Raw genomic sequence first — 19,976 nt, forward strand, 5'->3', positions numbered from 1 at the left:
TAAAATGTAAAAAACACGACATGAAAGTGGAACTCGGAAGAGAGAAGCTTAAATGAGTCTGAAAGATTGTACTGACATCTTATTTTGGTAGGCAGAGTTGGTGCCCCGAGGAAGTAATACCCAGTGTGATAGAAATGTGTTGGTTGCTAAAGGAATAACAAGAGAAGAAAAGAAGTTTGAATTGTGACGTTTTCTCGGTCTTTTTGTAATATTTTTGTTTTGAGTTGTTTCCAATAATTTATCTGTTCATATGGCAACCACCCTGGTAAGCTTTTCCATGCCGTTTCCAAAAAAAACACACGTTAAATCACCGTGTCCAGCTTTGAGTAATACGTAGTTATCTCTTCAGGATTTCAGGACTCATGCCGACCAGTCATGCAGATATTCAGAAGAATTTGTCAACATTTATTACGACTGTATGGATAAGAAGAGGCGGGTGAGTTTTGTTTCTGTAATTTAACTTAAATTAATTTGTAAGACCAAACTACATACGGTGGCCCGAAAGTGCCGTTGTTCCAGATCTACTGGCGTTTAGATCAACTGGCGTTGGTCGAACAGATGTGTGGCAGTCTTGTGTTTCAGGAGCTCCTACCGACAAACCAGCAAAAAAACGCCAAATGTGTCACCTGTGACACTTGTGAGGTTATCTCAAACACACTCCGTCAGTCTTGATGCTGTTGAACAACAAAATGTTTAAAAATGTGGCGAGTTTACCTGGTGATATCCTCATGCGCGACCGCGAAAACAGCAAACAATTAACACCACGCCGATGTTGTTCACGGGACAGCAAGAGTAAACGATCGGGAGACTCTTGTCGTCGTTATCGTTCCCCTCGCACGGTTTATTTATCCGGTTTCAGCGTTTTTGCTTCACAACTAAAGCGAGCAGTTTGCTTTGTGCACTAACATGGAGTCGAGTCAACCAGCGCCACCTCTGGCCAAGTGCCCCAGCCTACAGCCAGATCAACCTGTGACACACATCTGCACCACGTTTGAATTCGTGTCATGCACAACACATTTGTACCTTTCAATTGTGTCTGTTTGTGCGTCATGCAAATAAACCATTGAAATGAATGAAATGATATCATGTATTTATTATCAGCCTACATTTGTACAAAATGCCAAATGACATACACATAATCATAAGAATCACCATCCTGATATCAATACTTTTGCCCATAAGAAAAATGCCGTGAACAAATATATGACACACTAATATTTCACCAGTGTTGTAACATCACATGTCGTTAGCATAGTCTGCCTGTGTCTTCCCTCTGCAAACGAACATTTCAGAGTTGGTTGTGATATACAGTCTGCATAAGTGTGGTTAATCTAATAAACATTTGTAAGGAGATGGCAGTTACTGTGAATGTACAGCAGTTACACAGTGATTAGTAATAAACAGTCAGACAATGACTCTGACAATCTCATTCAATCTTGCAGATTGAATGCACCTTCTGTGGAAAGTGGTACCACACGGTGTGTGTGGACTTCCCCTGTGCAGAAGGCGACTACAAATGTTGTGGGTGCTAAATAAACAGAAAAAATTTATCCCTGTTGTCTTTGCTTACTGATTGTTTTCAGTGTTGACAATCCACATTGCTGGCATTGCATCTTTCAACATGTTTGTGGGTAGATTTGGATGTACCAGGGGTAAGTGCAGCCACTCAGCCTCTACTCAATGTGATCATAGCAGCAGGTGCAGATGTGTCACAAGTTAATCTAGTAGTAGGCTATGGTAGTAGTGGACTGACTAGTGATGGGCAGATGAAGCTTCATGAAGCACTGAAGCTTTTCATCCAATTGGTTCATCCCAGCGCAAAGCTTCTTGAAGCTTCATTTGCTCTAGTAGGACACCTACTGGACGTAAAAATATTAGTTGGCATGAATTTGAAGAGTGTGGCCTTTTGCACACAGCCTGTAAATGTCAACAACAAAAGTGTATAAAACGGTGTGTAAAACATCTATATTGTAGTGATGGCAGTATACTGTGTATATTTATACTGGCAGTATGGAAAATGATTATTTGGAAATGCTTAAAATGGAAATGATCATTTACTGTGAGGTGAGGTGTGGTTGGGGTGTGGACAGTGGTTGTGCTTTTGTAACGTTGAGGTATGGACAGCTACACACTGAGGCTTTGAGCCTCAGTCCTGCCTGTTCACATTTTATTCTGTAAAAACTAAATTTTCACTGCTTTTATGACCTTTTTAGTAGGGGTGCAACGATATTCGTATCGATATTGAACCGTTCGATACAGTGCTTTCGGTTCGAACAATACAATTTTTTTCAATTTTTTTCAATTTTTTTTTTTTTTTTTTGTGTCCCGTTTGGATCTATAGCCATCAGAATTGTTGTCTTGAGGCCAAGAAAGATGCCAAGAGGATTTATTTTAAGTGGATCATCATATTGGTCCATTTGATTGACCTTTATTATAATTATGAATTTATTTTATTTTCAGTTGCAAACGGGACAGACATGACTGTGGGATAGGACAGGGGGAAAGAATGAAAGAAAGAGGGGGAGAGAAAGAAAGAAAACCAAAGGGGAGAAAAAAAAAGAACAATACAAAATTTGTAATTTATTTTATCAACTTTCCTTCTGACGATGCTGTCTGTGTTGAGCGCTCAGTGAATCTGCATTTGACTACTCCGCCTAGGCTCGAGAGTGCAGCCTAGGCGGAGTAGTCGAACGCAGATTCACTGAGCGCTCAACACAGACAGCATGGTCAGAAGGAAGAGCGCAGGGCAAGCTAGCGAGACAGAAGTGGACCTCCCCACCCTCATTCAGATCTGGCGTTTGGAATTATTTTGGTTTTCATGTGACGTATGACCCTGAAGGTAAGCGAGTCATGGACTAAAGTAAAACAGTATGTTGGATGTGCCATGCAATGCTCAATTACATGGGTGGGAGCTAGTGTGTTAGCGCAGTTAGCTCGTTAACGTGTTGGCCGTCTAGCCCCTCTGTATAGGGTAGCTCGTTAACGGAGATTTGCCGTGTTGTGGCGTTAAGGTTATTTCAACGAGATTAACCTGAAAGCACTAGTGGGAACACAACGAATATGACTGCACATTTACACCGACATCATCCTAGTGCAAAGACAAAAACAACAAGCATGCTACAAACTTTAGCCGAGTCATTTAGACAGCTGTTAGCACAGGATTCTCCTTATGGAGACCTGATATGTTTAATATGCTGCTGAGAATATAGCCCAGAAGAAGCGGATAGTATAGCTTTTATTTTGGAAAGAGACATTTCTCTGTAATAAGCTCTCTTTTCCAAAGATGAGTGATTCCTCAATCAGATACAGGGCTCGCAATATCGCTAGCCCGACGTCCCGGGGCTATCGCTGCCCTGCCTGTCGGGCTATTGTAGGAAGGAAAAATATATGTCAATGCTTTTGCATTCTTTCAGAAATGTAGCTGGGTAATTATGTCATTGGGTGAGCCACTGTCAATATGTGACATATTGAAATCGTGTTTGAATTTGCGCTTGTTTTTTTGCTTTCACTTTGCAATTGCGCGAACTGTGTATAGAGAGCGACAGCACTGATCTGTGAGTGATGATAATTTGTGCACCAATTCCTCTGACATCGTCTTATTAATTGTTAGCTTACTATGCAAACATGACAAGTGAAATCTCCCGCAGCTTAAACATGTGAGAGGTTGATCGCGCAGAGAATCGCTGAGCTTATGTGAGTGCAGCAGGATATATATTTCACTAAGATGACCTGGATGATTGAGAACCTTCACAGACAGATATATATTTTAGTTCTGCTGAGCCAAATAAGACAGGTCAGGGTGAAGAAGTGACAGCCAAAGAAAAGCTTACCACAAAACGGAGAAGTTATGACAAATCAGACTATAAGGCAAAAAGAAAGTGCAGCTTTATGGTTTCATGGACAAAAGAATTTCTGTGGCTGCAATATGACGAGCTAAAAAACAACACGCACAAGGGTTAGGGTTAAATTTAAAAACTGTACTTTTGTGTTAAAATATATATTTATAATTTTAATAAATGACAAATTAAAAAGGCATGAACATTTTTTTTGTATCGAAAAAATATCGAACCGTGACACCAAAGTATCGAACCGAACCGAACCGAACCGTGAATTTTGTGTATCGTTGCACCCCTACTTTTTAGTGGGGAGAACATAGCTAGGATTTAATGATTTAACAAATCTTTTAAATCCTTTGTCCTCCACAATGCTAAATGGCTGGGAGTCCTCAATCACCATGCTAACCAGGTCTTCATCTATTTGAGATTGTCTTTATTGTCTTTCCTCAGGAGAACAAAGCACAAATATAAATATCACACACGTAACTTATTACAGTTGTATAATATTGTTATATCATTTAGTAACATTACTGCATCCTATATTATCATTGCATTTGATGGCTCACCTGGTCTTGCTCCACAATCGCTGTTCCCCTTATTCTCATGCAAAGCTCTGTAGTACCTAAGCATGGATGAGGTGTTGTTGTTATATCCCAGCTCCCTGGCACATAGCAAACACTTCACCTTGTACAAAAGTCAAGACAGCTTAACATAAATTGTATTGCACCATCAGTATTATGAAAATACATCTTCTGTAGAAATTTACCTTGTTGGGAGGAATAAGATCAAAATGTTCCCACACAGGGGAGGACATCCTCCTCTTCTTAGCTGGCTCCATTCTCTCCTGACTTTCTCTCCTCACTCTCATAAACCTCCAAACTGTCTCCAAACTCTCACTAACAGCAACTCTCCATCAAACACCCACATTTTGAATGAAGTCTGAGGGGTTTATATCTCTGTCATAGCTCGCGGCAAAGTTCGAACCACTTCCTGAACCAGTCACGTGGTACAGCCGGGCAGCGAGGCTTCGGACGTCTCATTTTCAGCTCCTCCCATAAATGAAGCAAGCCTCGTTACGCGCATCGCGGAAACGCCCCCTCAATTACTCGACACAAGCTTCGAAGCCTCGATACAGAATGTCACATCACTAGGACTGACCTCCATTTGAAACTGCTCCAGCTGCTGTGTGATAGTGGATCTGCTACAAATTGAAGATCATATGGAAGTTTTGGAAATTAACCCTTGTATTAAGTTGAAGAACACACAATTGACATTGATTTTGTTGCGGGTCATTTAGATCCGTACTGTGTAAATCCACTCAGAATTATCCAAAAACTGCAATAAAACAATAGCAACTTTATTTCCCATTAGATAAACATGTAGAACACAGACATACAACTGTTAGACTTTACATAACTATTTTAGGAATAATTTGGTTTTTCGTTCTTACAAACACATTTCTTTTGAACTTGCCCAACTTTCTCAGTTTTTCAATGCTCAACATTTTCGATTTTGTCCACATGATGGACAGAATGTAACTGTGTGCTTTCTGCAGATGTACTTCTTGCATTTCTCACAAAAAGTGCTTGTTTTCAAACAGGAACCTTCCTAACTAAGATTTAAAACAAAAGATTTCTACGTCTCCTCCAGTCTCACAAACAGATGACAAACCAAGCGACACACCTGAGTCACTGACTTTCTTAAATCCACTCACTCTCACTGGCTGTTTATTACTAATCACTGTGTAACTGCTGTGAATTCACAGTAACTGCCATCTCCTTACAAATCTTCATTAGATTAACCACACTTATACAGATTGTATATAACTACCAACTCCCCAGCCATGTTGATGGATTGCCTATATTGGCTGGAAATATTAATTTCCAGGGAAAAGACACAGGCAGACTCTGCTTACAGGATGTGATGTGACAACACTAATTAAATATTGATTTGTCATATTTGTCCAAGGTGTATTTCATTGTTATGGAAAAAGAGAATATCAAAATCATGATGACCAATTGGAGTGGTGATTTCTATGACTTTGTGTATATAATTTGGCATTTTGTACAAATGTAGGCTGATAATAAATACATGATATCATTTCATTCATTTCAAAGGTTTATTTGCATGACGCACAAACAGACACAATTGAAAGGTACAAATGTGTTGTGCATGACACGAATTCAAACGTGCTGCAGATGTGTGTCACAGGTTGATCTGGCTGTAGGCTGGGGCACTTGGCCAGAGGTGGCGCTGGTTGACTCGACTCCATGTTAGTGCACAAAGTAAACTGCTCGCTGTAGTTGTGAAGCAAAAACGCTGAAACCGGAGAAATAAACCGTGCGAGGGGAACGATAACGACGACAAGAGTCTCCCGATCGTTTACTCTTGCTGTCCCGTGAACAACATCGGCGTGGTGTTAATTGTTTGCTGTTTTCGCGATCGCGTCGCGCATGAGGATATCACCAGGTAAACTCGCCACATTTTTAAACATTTTGTTGTTCAACAGCATCAAGACTGACGGAGTGTGTTTGAGACAACCTCACAAGTGTCACAGGTGACACATTTGGCGTTTTTTTTGCTGGTTTGTCGGTAGCAGCTCCTGAAACGCAAGTCTGCCACACATCTGTTCGACCAACGCCAGTAGATCTAAACGCCAGTAGATCTGGAACACCGGTCATTCCATTAGGCACACATTTCTAGTTGCGCCTCTCTTTTTCCTTCAGTCCCGTCTTAAATCTTCATGGCAAAGATTCAACAAAGTGATTTTGGTGCTTGTGGACTTGACAGCGTCACAGATTTGTCAGCTGCATATCCATGATGTAACTCCTGTTCCACTTTGAAAGGCCAAGTTGGATTGTGATCTAATGACCGGAGGCCATTTTACTACAGTGAATTCATTGTCATGTTCAAGAAACCAGTCTGAGACGGCCTGAGCTTTGCAATGTGATGGAAGAGCTTGTAGTAGTCATCAGAAGATGACTACACTGTGGTCACAAGGGGATGCGTATGGTCAGCAACGTCAGCTAAGATGTGACATTTAAACAGCTGGTACAAAGGAGCCATGTACCAAGAAAATGTCCCAAAAAATCTTAAACTCCAATATAAATGTTAAAGACCAAACGAAAATGACGTATTTCATTGAAAATGTTATTCCAAAAACACAAACCACATTAGCTATAAATTGCTAATGTAGTGCAGTCGTATGAAAAGTGTTAAGGCCAATGTGTGACCCACTCCTTCAATACAGAGTTGAAGTTAAAGTAATGAGTAATATCACAAACTAACCACCTCCAGTTACCAATTTTAATTTCTGTTTCAGATAAATGTATAAATGTATATAAATGTTTAAGTGTACATACTTGTGAGTAATTACAAACTGAATTTCTGTTATTACTGCAGCCTACCTGCAGTACCTTTTGTGGCCTGCCAGGGGCGGGGCAGCCCACACTTTAAGAATCACTGACCTACGCCATCACACCTCCACCATCCTTAACTGTTGATACAAGGATAGATCTGTGCTATCACTTTGTTTACACCAAATTCAGACCCTGCCAAATGTTGCAGCAGAAAGCAAAAATCATCAGATCAGGCAACATTTTCTAGTCTTCTGTATTTTGTCAACTTTAGTTAGCACGTGTGAATTGTAGTCTCCGCTTCCTGTTCTTAGCTGACAGGAGTGACAGCCTGTGGTCTTCTGCTGCTGTAGCCAATCTACTTCAAGGTTTGAATGCATTCACAGATGCTCTTCTGGGTGTTTCATCTTTACGTTTTTCATCTTTTGGCCATTATAAGTCCTGATATATTGGTCAGTACATCGGTTGGGCTCCAGCTTGAATAAGTACCTAATAATGTGGCCAATGAGTGTAGGTTATAGCATGTTGAAACTTAGCTTTAAAATCTTCTAAGTAAGAGATATTGTGAAGACTTCCTTATTTGGGCCTGTGATGTAAATTTATTAAAGTGGATTCAACTATGAGCTCCCCACTAACCCACAGCTCCTCTGCAGTGAAAGCAGTCTTATTCTTAAAGTGATAGTTTTCATTTTAAAGATCACAACCTTTCAGTTTCACTAGAGCTAATGAGCATGGTGCTCTGCTACAGGCTGATGGCACTGTTGCTGTTAATGTTCACCATTGTCTGGCTCCCATGTGCTAGAACTTAATCCGGCTCTACCTGGACAAGGCTACCTTGGTGTGGAACGGAAATGCGGTGTCAGGACAGGAAGCCCTGGGCGAGTTTTTTGAGTCACTGCCATCCAGCGAGTTCCAGGTTCAAACACTGGATTGCCAGCCTGTGCACGGTCAGTGGGTCAATCCCAAACTCAACACATTTGAACTATTAAATTGATCCCCATTAATCATATTGTCTCATTAAAATGTGAATGTAAACCTTTATTCTTCTGTTGCTGCTTTAGAAAATAACTAACTTCTCCTCACTCACAGAGCAAGCAACCCAAGGCCAGACAACACTGCTTGTGGTGACCGGTGGCATAGTCAAGTTTGAAGGGAACAAACAGCGTTTTTTCAACCAGAACTTTCTCCTAACAGCTCAGGCTTCACCCAACAACGATCAGCCCGTGTGGAAGATCGCTAGCGACTGTTTCCGCTTTCAAGACTGGAATAGCTGAGGCTCTGCTTTCCCCTGAAGTGTACAAAGGCTTCAGCAGTGATCACCTTAATAATAATCAATATTGCATTTGTATATTCAGTTTTTTGTAATAAAATAAAGTGTCATACAACACTGAGTACGAAAAGGTGTTTATTCTTGAAATGTCGAACATGGCATGTGACTGCAATGATGGGAGTAATAAATACACGTAGGTTCACCAAACAACTAAAGTGACTGCCATCGTCTGTGTACTTAAAACTTTTAACAATGCAAATCCACCAACATGATAGTATTTGGAAAAATACATAGAAAACACATTAAAACTGAGTTCAGAGGATCCTTTATACCAAATCGTACAATAACCTATTAACTGAGGTAAAGTACGCACAGTATTACAGTATGCCAGTTGTGACTATAATAAAGGCTAAGCAGTTTAGTAGTTAATTGTGTTTTTTTTAATAAGGTGCCTACAAACATTTGTCAAAATGTTTCTATACCCCACATTTGACAACTTCATATATTAAAACATTTGTCCGTCTTCCTGAGTCATTTAGGCCAACACATTTTGGTCTTCCTTTCTTAACAAACCATTAAAATAACATTAAAGCATAAATAAAACAGGTAAGAAACAAAATCAAAGCTAAATACACAGACACGGACAAACGACTGTAAATGCTCTTGATCGTGTCGATGTGTCTGCGGTGGGGAGTATTTTTCCTTTCAAGTAAACACGGCATTCAGCCTTTTTTGTAACTTTTCTTTTTTACTGTCTAGCTACCACCTCTGCTCGACTACATGAGAACTGCAGACTGAAGGCACCTTAACATCAGTACTCCAACTTTACAAAACAGCATGACATGCCTCTGTGATCATGGTCGCATTTTTTTCCTTTATTTTTTGAAACATTTTCAATGAAAGCAGCAGCAAGACTTAAGCAACATGTGGACCGAAGGTGCCGTTTCTAACAGCTACAAATAAGAGTCCCAGCAATTTCCAATGGATGGCAGTTGAGAGCTGCAATAGCCTTTCACCCTTCTAATAACAAAAACTGACACTTTGGTGCATCTCTTACAAACACAACTTCTCACACATTCTCACACACACACACACACACACACACGGATAAACGGCTACAACTATTTATAGCTTACGCTTTTCTCTGTGAAGCTGTGGAACACAAATAAACTACAGCTTTGTAACCAGAGGAATATTTGCACATCAAAATCGTGGTTATGGTGAAAGCAGTAACTCCTGGGTGGTGTGGGCCTGCTGGAAGTTACTTCCTCCCATACATTCTCTCTATGTGATGGAGATAGTGGTTCTTCAGCTCTTTCCTCTTCAACTTGAATGCATCTGTGACTAGGCCCGTTTCAGGCGTCCACGGCTCTGGACTCAGATGCACCTTCACTGGAATCTCAAATCTCTGGAGTTTAACTACAAGGAAGGAAAGTGATGTTCAGGCACGTTTGGACAAAGTATGGATGAAAGCAAAACTTGCAAAGCTTCTGTTATCGCAATGCTGTGAAAAGACTCTTACTGTTAGTGGCGACCTCCTTGATCGCCTTCAGGACCTCGCTTTCCATTTCAGGATTAGTGCAGATCTCCTCCCATGTCCCCTCTATGCTCCTCTGTTTGGCCAGTTCTGTGAGCTTTTTCTGATTGGGAACCACGAAGCTGATCACATAGTTCTGATCACTGCAAGGGCACACAATTTAAAACAAACAAAAAAAAGTTTAGAAACTGTTCAACATTATGTCGCATGCCCACCACTGAACAACTACAGACAAAATAATTAATTCAAGTTGCAGCCGTAATCACTTCAGTCTAATTAAGCGCCATATTTAATTGTTCCGATATCAGCTGAAGTCGAAGTGAGCGCTACATTTGTTGATTCAGTCGTCATTAAGACACTTAAACGTCACTTGGAGTTCTCATGTCAGCCAGAGTGCAGGTGACACATCTGAAGTGGGAAGAATTTCATGACGGTTTGGGTGTTCACACTGAAAGCTGTCAGTTCAAGTGCGTAGGCGCAAAAGCCTGTCAGGTAATTATGTATGAACAGTAACAATTTGATTTTATTGGAGCTTGGAGAAGAACTGAGACTGGAAATGATTTAAAGTGTAAACATGAAGGTATAATAAGCACAGGGAAGAAGAAAAAAAAAAAAAAGGCAAAGAATGACTGCAGGAGCGGTGCTGAGTGATGTGGAATGATAAAAGGAGAAAAGAATTCAAGGAGTGGAGCTGTGAGACACAAGCAAGTGCTGGCAACGTTGAGAAATACTGCTACTGCTGGGATATCCTGAGTAACCATCTCTGTGTAATATTATGCAATATACCATGTTTAAACTGTTCTGACAACACGTCAGTACTGCTGTAGCTAAACCGGGTGCCCCTTTTCAGAAGCGGAACTAAACCTGCCTGCATAATTAGAACAGTACACACATGTTTAACAGACTGGACTAAATTTAGGTTGAAAAATGTTTTCCTGCACATTATGTTTATATTAAGAGCCCAGAAATAAACACTTTCTTAACACTGTATTTGGTCAGAAAAAACAAAATAATAATTTAAAAAAACAAAAAAGAAACAAACACAAAACACCTACCCAATGAATTAAACCTTAGCTTGCTTAATTCGATATGCTAAAATACATTACATGGACAAAAGTGCTGGATGACCTACAAGAGCTGCTCAGCCATGCAAACCCACACCGTGAAGCTCCCCGTGCACAGCGTTTATGCTGATGTTTGAAACTCTGCAGTTATTGAATCAGCAGATCGTTGATGACTTTATAAAACCCTGCTCTGCAACTTTACATGCTCCGAGTTGCTGTGGTTCCAATAATACATTTACAGTCAACTGTAGAATATCTAGTAGGGAAAAAATGTCCCACACTAACTTTGTCCTATTACAGCACCACACTCACATTCAGTGAGCTCTTTACAATGACCCACTCTTTCACGGATGTTTGCAAAGGCAGATCGCATGGCTAGGTGCTTGGTTGTATATGCATTTGGCTAAGAACAGAAAACAATGATTGCAAGGTGTGGCCCAATTCTTTTGTCCATATACTGCATTATGTACTGCATTTATTAAACTGATGATAAAGTGTCATTCACATTTTCAAATGGAGATCATCATCTCAAATCCCAAGTGTGAGATAAGTGAAAGACGTTTCTATAGATACGCAATCATGCATAGTACAAATAGAAACAGCCTGTAGCTGATGAATATACCATACGTACAAGTAAACATTTCATGGAAATGTCATCTGGGTTGTTTACTAGTACCTTTATCTTTTATTTCATTTCCTGGTTCATTTGCATCAACTGATAAGAAACCCTGACCCTGAATAACATTTTCTGTAATTCTAACTTTATGCAAGTATCTCGTGAAATAATATTTGTTTGTACCCGTCATATGCAAATCTGTGTTTAGTCAGTGTTTATTAGCACAAAACTTCAGCTGGCCTATCATGCATATGAAACTGATATGAATCTATGACTGATCGCTATAATGTAATTTTTCTCCAAAGTCAAACGTGAAGAATGAAAAAATATTTCAAGAAGCACTCGTGTTCTTAAGTTTAGAGTAAAAACACAGACGCCTGCAGCAGTTGAATATGATGTTTGAACTGTAAACAGCTCGTGGAAAGGTCACCATCTGCAAATTCATTCAGCTGTTTCCCCATATCGTTTATAATCTGCCATTATACTCGTTGATCCAGATGTAAATCATATATTAGGATATGGAAAAACTTTGCCTCTAAATTGCATCTCCTACCATTTTAACTTTCCCTGAATAAATAAATAAAAAAAGTAGGTCACTCACCTGTTTGCATAAGCACAGATGTTGTCTATAAGAGGGCAGTTTTTCAGAGCAGATTCCACTTTACCGAGAGACACGTACTCTCCAGCCTGCAGTTTCACCAAATCTTTCTTGCGGTCTTAATGAGAAAAAGTAAATGATAAATGGACTGATTTTTATATAGCACTTAAAAAAAAGAAAGAAAAAAAAAAACCTCTACTTAAGCACTCAAAGGGCTTTATACAATACGTATCATTCACAGTAGCATCCCACCCCCACCCAGAAAAAGAAATATACACACCAACAATTTGTAGACAGCCATCTGGGTAAACCTCTCCTACATCTCCGGTGCAGAACCATCTCTGACCATTTTCATCCACAAAGAAGTCCTGATTGTTGCCTTCACTCCTGTAGTAGCCCATGGTTACATTGGGGCCACCGATCAAGATCTCCCCTCTTGGATTTGGCTTGTCTTTACTGGTGTAGCCACCTGAGTGAAAATAAAAAACACATGATTACGCTGCAATGGAGATCTTTCCATTCTGCAAAAGCGTGTCCCGGCATGTTTTCCCCCCCCAAACATACCTTCAGCCCAGTCCCTGAGTCTAATCTCACAGCAAATCAGAGGAGCTCCAACACGACCAGTGCTGATGTCTTCAACTGTAAAATGAAAAACATTTCTTAAGAACAGTCATTTAAACATTATTTTCAATTTAGGCCCATCTGCTTCTATCCTGAGGTATTTGTTTATCCTGTGTGACTATTGGCCAGGCTCACTACAATAATGACTGCTTCCAGTCAGCAAATCACTAGGGAACTGAGGCACTTTAGTTAATCCAACTTAAAATAAAACTGTAAGTCAGGATTTGTTTCTTTTAAATTAAATAATGCCTAAATTTGAACTCATCTGTCATTATTTTGGGCACTCAAAATGTTATCTTACCCTCTGTGATAGTGCCTGCTCCACAGGTCTCAGTGAGGCCGTAGCCCTGGCCCACTGGACAGCAAAAACACACATTCATAAATCTCTGAGTGGCCGGGGACAGGGGGGCTCCTCCAGACAGCATCATCCTCACTCGCCCACCCAGCAGTTTCTTTACTTTCCGGAACAACAAGCTGCAAAGAGAGATCACGCAGTGTTTTGATTTTAAGTTAAACAAGCCAATCATGTTTTAGTGCAAGGGTCACAGGAACGCATAGGATGCTTCTTACGCATTGCAGAGTGGTGCGTCATAGCCCCTCCTGATCTGCTCCAGTTTATAATTGTAGCCCAGTGTAAACAGCATCTTCTGAACAAAACCCATTTCCTGCACTTTGCTCATCACGTTCTTGTTGATGCGATCCATGATTTCCTTTTTGGACCAAACATATAGGAGTTATTTAGACACCAGTTGACAAACAAAATAAAATAAAGAAAGACACAAACAGGATAAATAAAAAACAAGGTTCTTACTGGCACAGCTGCCATCAGTGTGGGCCTGAGCACAGAGCAATCTCCTTTACTTCCCTTCTTTATCCTGGTAGACTAAAGAGGAGAAGGAAAAAAAATAAAAATTGAAATATTGTCCAACTTTTGTAATGTAACTCCTCCTCAATCTGCCCTGCTTCCCACTGATGTGACTAATGTGGCCACAGACTACAGAATCTAATCGACAAAGGCAAGATCAAGTCACACTGGTTTGTGGACAAACTCATGCCTCAAGTTTTAATAAAACCAGACATTATTAAAGTGTTTCTCATCATTTCCAACCGACTTGTTGCGCAGTTAGCAAAGCTTCCAGTGGGCTAAGTTAGGCATCTCCTTTAAGTAAGATTAAAAAAATAAATATAAAAAGCTGCTTTTTTGGAGAGCTACTGTTCGCCATGATAAACACGATTCACATCTGGTTTTGTGAACTCTCGTTTCCTCAAATCTTTACAATGTAGATAAAGTGTGGACCGATGCCACGGCACGCAATCGTCACAATGGCCACTTAAACTGTGAAAAACAACAGCTTGAAATAAACCAGACTTTTCATCTAAATATTAACAGAAACACCACTAAGAGTCAATTAAAATATAGACTACAGTGACAGAAACAATGCAACCTGGCGTCGGTGCTGCTTACCTGGTCTGACAGTGTCTGTGGGGACGAATAGCCAATCCGACAACCATATGTGACACAGGAGATTTCAGCTGTCATTTCCAGAACATGAGCCAGGGGCAGATAGGCTATGTAGGTATCATTAGGCCTGCCACAGTAGAATCATTGAAAGTCTTGGTTAGGACCAACGATTAGTAGACATTTTCAGTTCCTCTTTCCAATGTTTACACTGAGGATCTTTGACTGCACTTCCTTAGTTCCAATTTGAACTTAAACTTTCTTTTTTTCTTAGATTTCTTCACATCTCCAAGTAGCCTTACTAAAATACAACAAATCAGCCATTGCTGCAACTCACCCGAGCCCAGGGATGCGTTCACACTGGCCTGTCATTCCTGCAATTAGGTTACTGTGGACAATGACAACTCCTTTGGGTCTGCCTGTGGAACCGCTGGTGTACATCACAACGGCCAGATCGGATGGCCGGGGCTCAACAATTGCCCTAGCCACTGTAGAACAAAGGAAAGCGTTACCGTCTTGTACTGTGCCTGAAATAGGACAAAAAGCACAACCAGAGTGAGTCAGAAATACACACCATTCTCCGGCTGCCTGCCCATCTCTCGTACGGACTGCATGCTGCGGATGGAAAGCCCTGCTGGGTAGCCTTCTGTGTTCATTTTCTTGTCATCCACATAAATCACATGCTTCAGGTTGGGGATCTGTGGCAGTACAGTCTATGCAGAAAAAGCAAAGAGTAAAAATGTTACAGGAGGATGCCCAAGTACAAGATTTCCTTCTATAAATAACATTTTTAAAAAAGTGATAGTCCTTTGGGATTTTCTTTGTAACAGAAAGCCAGTAAATGCATCTTTAAAAAAAAAAAATGCTTTAACAAATCAATTCTGTGTTCCTTATTTCATCCATGAAGCTGGGGACAAAAACATTATTCTGGGCTTTCCAAACTTTAATGTTAACAATTTGCTACATCTTAAATTATAATCATGTGATGATAATTGAGGCTGTTAGATGGTAAACAAAGACGTCTCATGAGAATAATCATATCACTGCTTCTCTTGTTCTTAGGAGTGGTGGTTGGACCATGTGCTGTAAAGGATTAACTCACTTTCAGCTTAGTCTCAAGGAGCTCCACGTTGGTGACCAAATGTGAAACACCCGTCTCATTCAGTCCAAAAGCAATCGCCTCCTCCCCCAGTGTGGCGTAGAACGTCACCACTGCAATAATAATATTGTTTAAAAAAGGATCTCAGTGAGTGAGATAATTAAATTATGAAACACTTAACACAGCATTCACGCTATCTGACCCCAAAACCTTGGATTGAACGCGCTGAGATATACTTACGTGGGAAATTGTGTCTGAAGCATGCCTGAGCAGTGATCATCCACTCTGCCCTGGTTTCACAGAAGACTGCAATAGTGCTTTTGGGTTGCTGCCCCAAAGCCGCCAATCCACTGCCAAACTCACTGACTATGGAGTCGAGTTCATTGTAGGATAACCATTTGTACTCCCCCAGGATCAGCTAAAAGGAGAAAGGGTCACATAAATAACACAGAACATCTCTGATCACTTACGCATTTGTCAACAGAGCAGTAAACTCTAAGCAACCTTACCTTTTTAAAAACTTTGCCGTTGGGCTGAGTCTCGTTCTCTTCGCTCAGAATCTCTCGGGTTCCTAGACAATCAGCTTCACCGAAGCGCTGCACAGCATGCTTGAACAGCTTATCGAGTGTGTCCTTGCCTGGGAAGTCTTCCCTGGCCAGGGAATCAAATTGGTCCACGGAGCGGTATGGTCCCTCGGCACATCCTGATTTGGAACGGGCTTTTATCCTCTTGGACAGAGCTTTTCCTTGGCCAGCTCCGGTGAGGTAGTACCAAGGCAGGAATGAGACTATTGAGTACAGCCATATGATAAGGTGGATTGGAAAAAGGAGGATAGATTGGAGGACAGAGTCTGACTGAAGACCCATGCTTTTTTCTGGAAGGGAGCTGAGCAGCAGGTTATCAGAAAACTTTCAAGCTTGGTGGCCCCAAAGATGTTTGAGGTGCGTCAAGAGAATTGTGTTGGACGGGAAGAGGGGAAAAAAAAGCTCTTAAACTCTTAAGAGTCCCACAGTTGTAGCATGTAAATATTTGGTCCACAAAATGCTTAAGCTAAAGTTGAGACAGAAAAGAAAAACAAAAAACACAATACAGTCAATTGATACAGTTCATTCATCAGCTGCCTGTGAGATCACTTAAATAACTCAGGTTAAAAGTCAAAAGCAAGAAAGTTGATTTTCACCCAAATATCTATCGCATGCCAAGAGATGTCACAAAAGGGAAGTTGGCTGGTTAACTAAGTTTGTCTGGTGGTTGACTTCTTGCTTAAAGGAACTCTGACAAAACACTAGATTGGAAATAAAAAGTGAACTATTAACCATCAGTATCTGAGGCTTATCTAAACCGTTCCACCACTGTGCTACCTCTTCTTACAGACAGGAAGACTGCACTACACACGGCAATTATCCACAGCCTCACCACCTCCTCGCTGCGTACCAAACCGCCTCTGTATGTCTGAACGTTTTCAGTGCTCAGCTCCTTATAATGTCCTCTGCTGCACTCAAACACCTGCCTGCTTTTAAACAACAGGTCAACTGAAAGGTCATGGAGGGATGAAGTAGTGCGGAGATATGGTCACTCTGACCAGACTGGCTACTGTCCAATGAGGATTGTGCTGCAGACAACCAATGACAATACTCTTTAGGCTCACCCCACTTGGTGGTCAGGGAAGGGTCACTATAGAGCAAGCTCAGCCTGCTGATATCCTCAGAGTGCAGAGACGGTAAAGTAGTTAAAACAAATTGTGTCTCATAATTGCAAAATGTAGTCAATATCCACATGTTTGCTCTGTGGCTAAACGTCACGTGCTGAACCCGTTTAGCACGTGACAAAGTAATTGTAGCCTACGGCAGTCAGCTATTAAGTGGAAAGTGTCTTCATGGCACAAGACAGACACCGGTTACCTGCAAATAAGAGAACACTGTGTACTTAGCTACATTAAGACATTTATGGAAAGAGAAGGTCAAACCACGTAACTGGCTTTCCCAATCCTGAAAGCTCACACTCTTCATCGTGAATCATTTCCGTGAATCATATCCTCAGTGTACGTCACATCTGTCCATACATCTTAAAGAATGACAGTACACCCACAGATGAATCAAAGCGGCGGAGAAAGAAATATTTATATGTCAGGATCTTTTTCTGGGCTCTTACTGTGAAAATAAAAATACCCTGAAAACATTCCTGTGTGATGACAGGACGTGGGGATGGTGATGATGATGATGATGGAAAAGCCATGGACCACTAGCTTAAAACAGTTTTTCCTCTCTCTCTCTTGGGTGGAATTGAATAAAAGCAAATTCAAATCATTTTACACGGGAATACGGGAGTGAGTGGTTCGATGCAAATCTCCTCACACGTCTATATCTAGTTGTGAGTGACAAACACGTTATCTAACGGTAAAAAGCCAAACACTGCATATCCGTTTAGGGCAGGTATTGCTAACAAAAGCGACAGTTTAATACCGGGAAATGCTAAAGTTGTAGCCGGGGTTTGCAGTTTCCACTTGTAACACGTTACGCTAAAACACCATGAAAAACAATACGAGCTGTAATTAAAATTAAAGCGCCTTTCTTGCTCCCTTTACATAATTGGTGTGCTTCAAAATAAGGCGAGCTGGGAAGCAAATCTGACCTCCTTATCTAGCACTGAAACGACAATGGGTCAGGAGCGGCATGGCAGACGAAATGATGACAAAAAGCCGCCGCACATTGCTGGCACGGCGCGTCTCACTGGCAAGTTGATTAACGTTAGCTGCTGTCGCTTAAACCTGCTCAATATTAGCAGTACATATTAACTAACGGATAAAGGCTCTAATGAGATTACAGCGGTCAGCTAGAGAGTGATACCATGCTGTATTGGCAGGCTGGCAGCGTTCTTACCTTCAGCTGAAGAAAGCCCGGTCAGCCGTGTGCCGCTCTTTCACAAATGACCGAAAGTTACCTTTTGTTGGGACCTAGAAACCCGGAACCACTACGTCATCTGATTCCATATTTCTCGACCAATGAGCAGCCAAAGCGGATTTGCGCTCTCTTATGCTACGTCCGCTTAAAAAGAAAAAGAAAAAAAGAAAAAGGTAACAGGAAATCAGTAATGCGTATGTTCTCTGGCTCTGTTACAGCACCTGTATTTTTCTTTCATCATGTAATGGTTATGTGTGTATTTTACCGAAGTTTACATCCAAACAAAAGCAAAATAATAATAATAATAATAATAATAAAGTTACCGTACTTGCACTCTTATCTAATATATTTTGCAGATAGATCTGATAATTGAGATCAGATCATTTGTTTACATATTATGCAGCTTACACAAATCTAGCTGAGATCTGATAATTTATGTTTATATATGATGGAGCTTACATAACCCCGTATAGTATTAGATTGAAACCTGGTTTTTACATTTATGATCCTGCTTTGATGTGTGCCTGATTTGGTATTTTTATTAAAGACACTGAAAATTCTTTCAAGTACAAGCACCATTCCCACTCATTAAAACAACAAATGGTTGCGCACGCTCGGAGTGCACCAGTGAAGACAATGCATTCATCATCACAGAGCATGCCGTGAGGAACACCTTCAGGAGGGTGAACACCAGGAAGGCAGCAGGACCAGATGCAATCCCTGGCCGGGTCCTGAGAGCCTGCGCTGACCAGCTAGCACCGGTGTTCACGGAGATCTTCAACCTTTCCCTGGCCCAAGCAATGGTTCCCACGTGCTTCAAACAGTCCATCATTGTCCCTGTTCCAAAGAAACAACAGCCCGCTTGCCACAATGACTACCGTCCAGTAGCACTGACTTCAATTGTAATGAAGTGTTTTGAAAGACTGATGAGAGATCACATCACTTCTTCACTTCCTGCCACCATCGACTCATTTCAGTTTGCTTACCGGACTAATCGTTCCACAGACGATGCCATATGTCACCTGCTCCACACATCCCTGAGTCACCTGGACACTGGCAGAGGGACTTATGTTAGGATGCTGTTCGTGGACTACAGTTCAGCATTCAACACAATAATTCCCTCTAAGCTTTTCACCAAGTTGACGGATCTAGGACTCAGCTCATCACTGTGTCAGTGGATCCTCAACTTCCTCACAGACAGACCCCAATCAGTGAGGGTGGGAAAACAAGTCTCCCCCTCCATCTCACTCAGCACTGGAGTGCCTCAGGGCTGTGTTTTAAGCCCCCTGCTGTACTCACTGTACACTTATGACTGTGTAGCCACATCAGACACCACCTCCATTGTCAAGTTTGCTGACGACACTGTTGTTGTGGGCCTGATCTCCGACAACATTGAGACGGCCTACCTGGAGGAGATTAGGAACCTGGAGACCTGGTGCCAGGAGAATAACCTCCTCCTAAACGTCAGCAAGACTAAGGAGCTGATTGTGGACTTCACTACAAAGCAGGCGAGGAATTACAAGCCCCCCATCATCTGTGGCACGCCAGTGGAGGAAGTGGACAGTTTCCGATACCTGGGTGTCCACATCACTCGGGACTTGTCATGGTCCTGTCACATCA

At 41.3% G+C, this 19,976-nt stretch overlaps 2 protein-coding genes across 2 annotated transcripts; one reads left to right on the top strand and one right to left on the bottom strand.

The window, feature by feature from the left end:
- The first annotated feature begins 83 nt into the window (after positions 1–83).
- nxt2 (nuclear transport factor 2-like export factor 2) lies at positions 84–8,592 on the top strand. The gene is made up of 4 exons (XM_082555638.1): positions 84–265; positions 350–436; positions 7,995–8,139; positions 8,282–8,592. Exons 1-4 carry the CDS (start codon positions 251–253, stop codon positions 8,464–8,466), a joined length of 432 nt encoding a protein of 143 aa, XP_082411764.1. The 5' UTR covers positions 84–250; the 3' UTR covers positions 8,467–8,592.
- On the bottom strand, positions 8,581–18,444 carry acsl4a (acyl-CoA synthetase long chain family member 4a). The gene is made up of 15 exons (XM_082555611.1): positions 18,336–18,444; positions 15,966–16,506; positions 15,697–15,874; positions 15,460–15,569; positions 14,932–15,070; positions 14,695–14,845; positions 14,364–14,487; positions 13,710–13,781; positions 13,469–13,608; positions 13,200–13,372; positions 12,842–12,916; positions 12,558–12,746; positions 12,281–12,395; positions 9,985–10,142; positions 8,581–9,881 (listed from the first exon to the last, which is right to left on the bottom strand). Exons 2-15 carry the CDS (start codon positions 16,320–16,322, stop codon positions 9,724–9,726), a joined length of 2,139 nt encoding a protein of 712 aa, XP_082411737.1. The 5' UTR covers positions 16,323–16,506; positions 18,336–18,444; the 3' UTR covers positions 8,581–9,723.
- Between the last annotated feature and the right edge of the window lie 1,532 nt (positions 18,445–19,976).

Source organism: Aulonocara stuartgranti, assembly GCF_965226115.1.
Source record: "Aulonocara stuartgranti genome assembly, chromosome: 2".
In the NCBI taxonomy this organism is placed as follows: domain Eukaryota; kingdom Metazoa; phylum Chordata; class Actinopteri; order Cichliformes; family Cichlidae; genus Aulonocara; species Aulonocara stuartgranti.

Bases quoted from the DNA above. Each gene is read 5' to 3' on its own strand.
- acsl4a (XM_082555611.1), bottom strand. From the start codon at position 16,322: ATGGGTCTTCAGTCAGACTCTGTCCTCCAATCTATCCTCCTTTTTCCA. The intron at 15,071-15,459 runs GTGAGTTAATCC...TTTTCTGCATAG, and splicing joins TCCTTGAGACTAAGCTGAAA to ACTGTACTGCCACAGATCCC. The intron at 13,609-13,709 runs GTAAGAACCTTG...TGGTCCAAAAAG, and splicing joins CACTGATGGCAGCTGTGCCA to GAAATCATGGATCGCATCAA.
- nxt2 (XM_082555638.1), top strand. The intron at 437-7,994 runs GTGAGTTTTGTT...CCCATGTGCTAG, and splicing joins GTATGGATAAGAAGAGGCGG to AACTTAATCCGGCTCTACCT. The intron at 8,140-8,281 runs GTCAGTGGGTCA...CCTCACTCACAG, and splicing joins GGATTGCCAGCCTGTGCACG to AGCAAGCAACCCAAGGCCAG.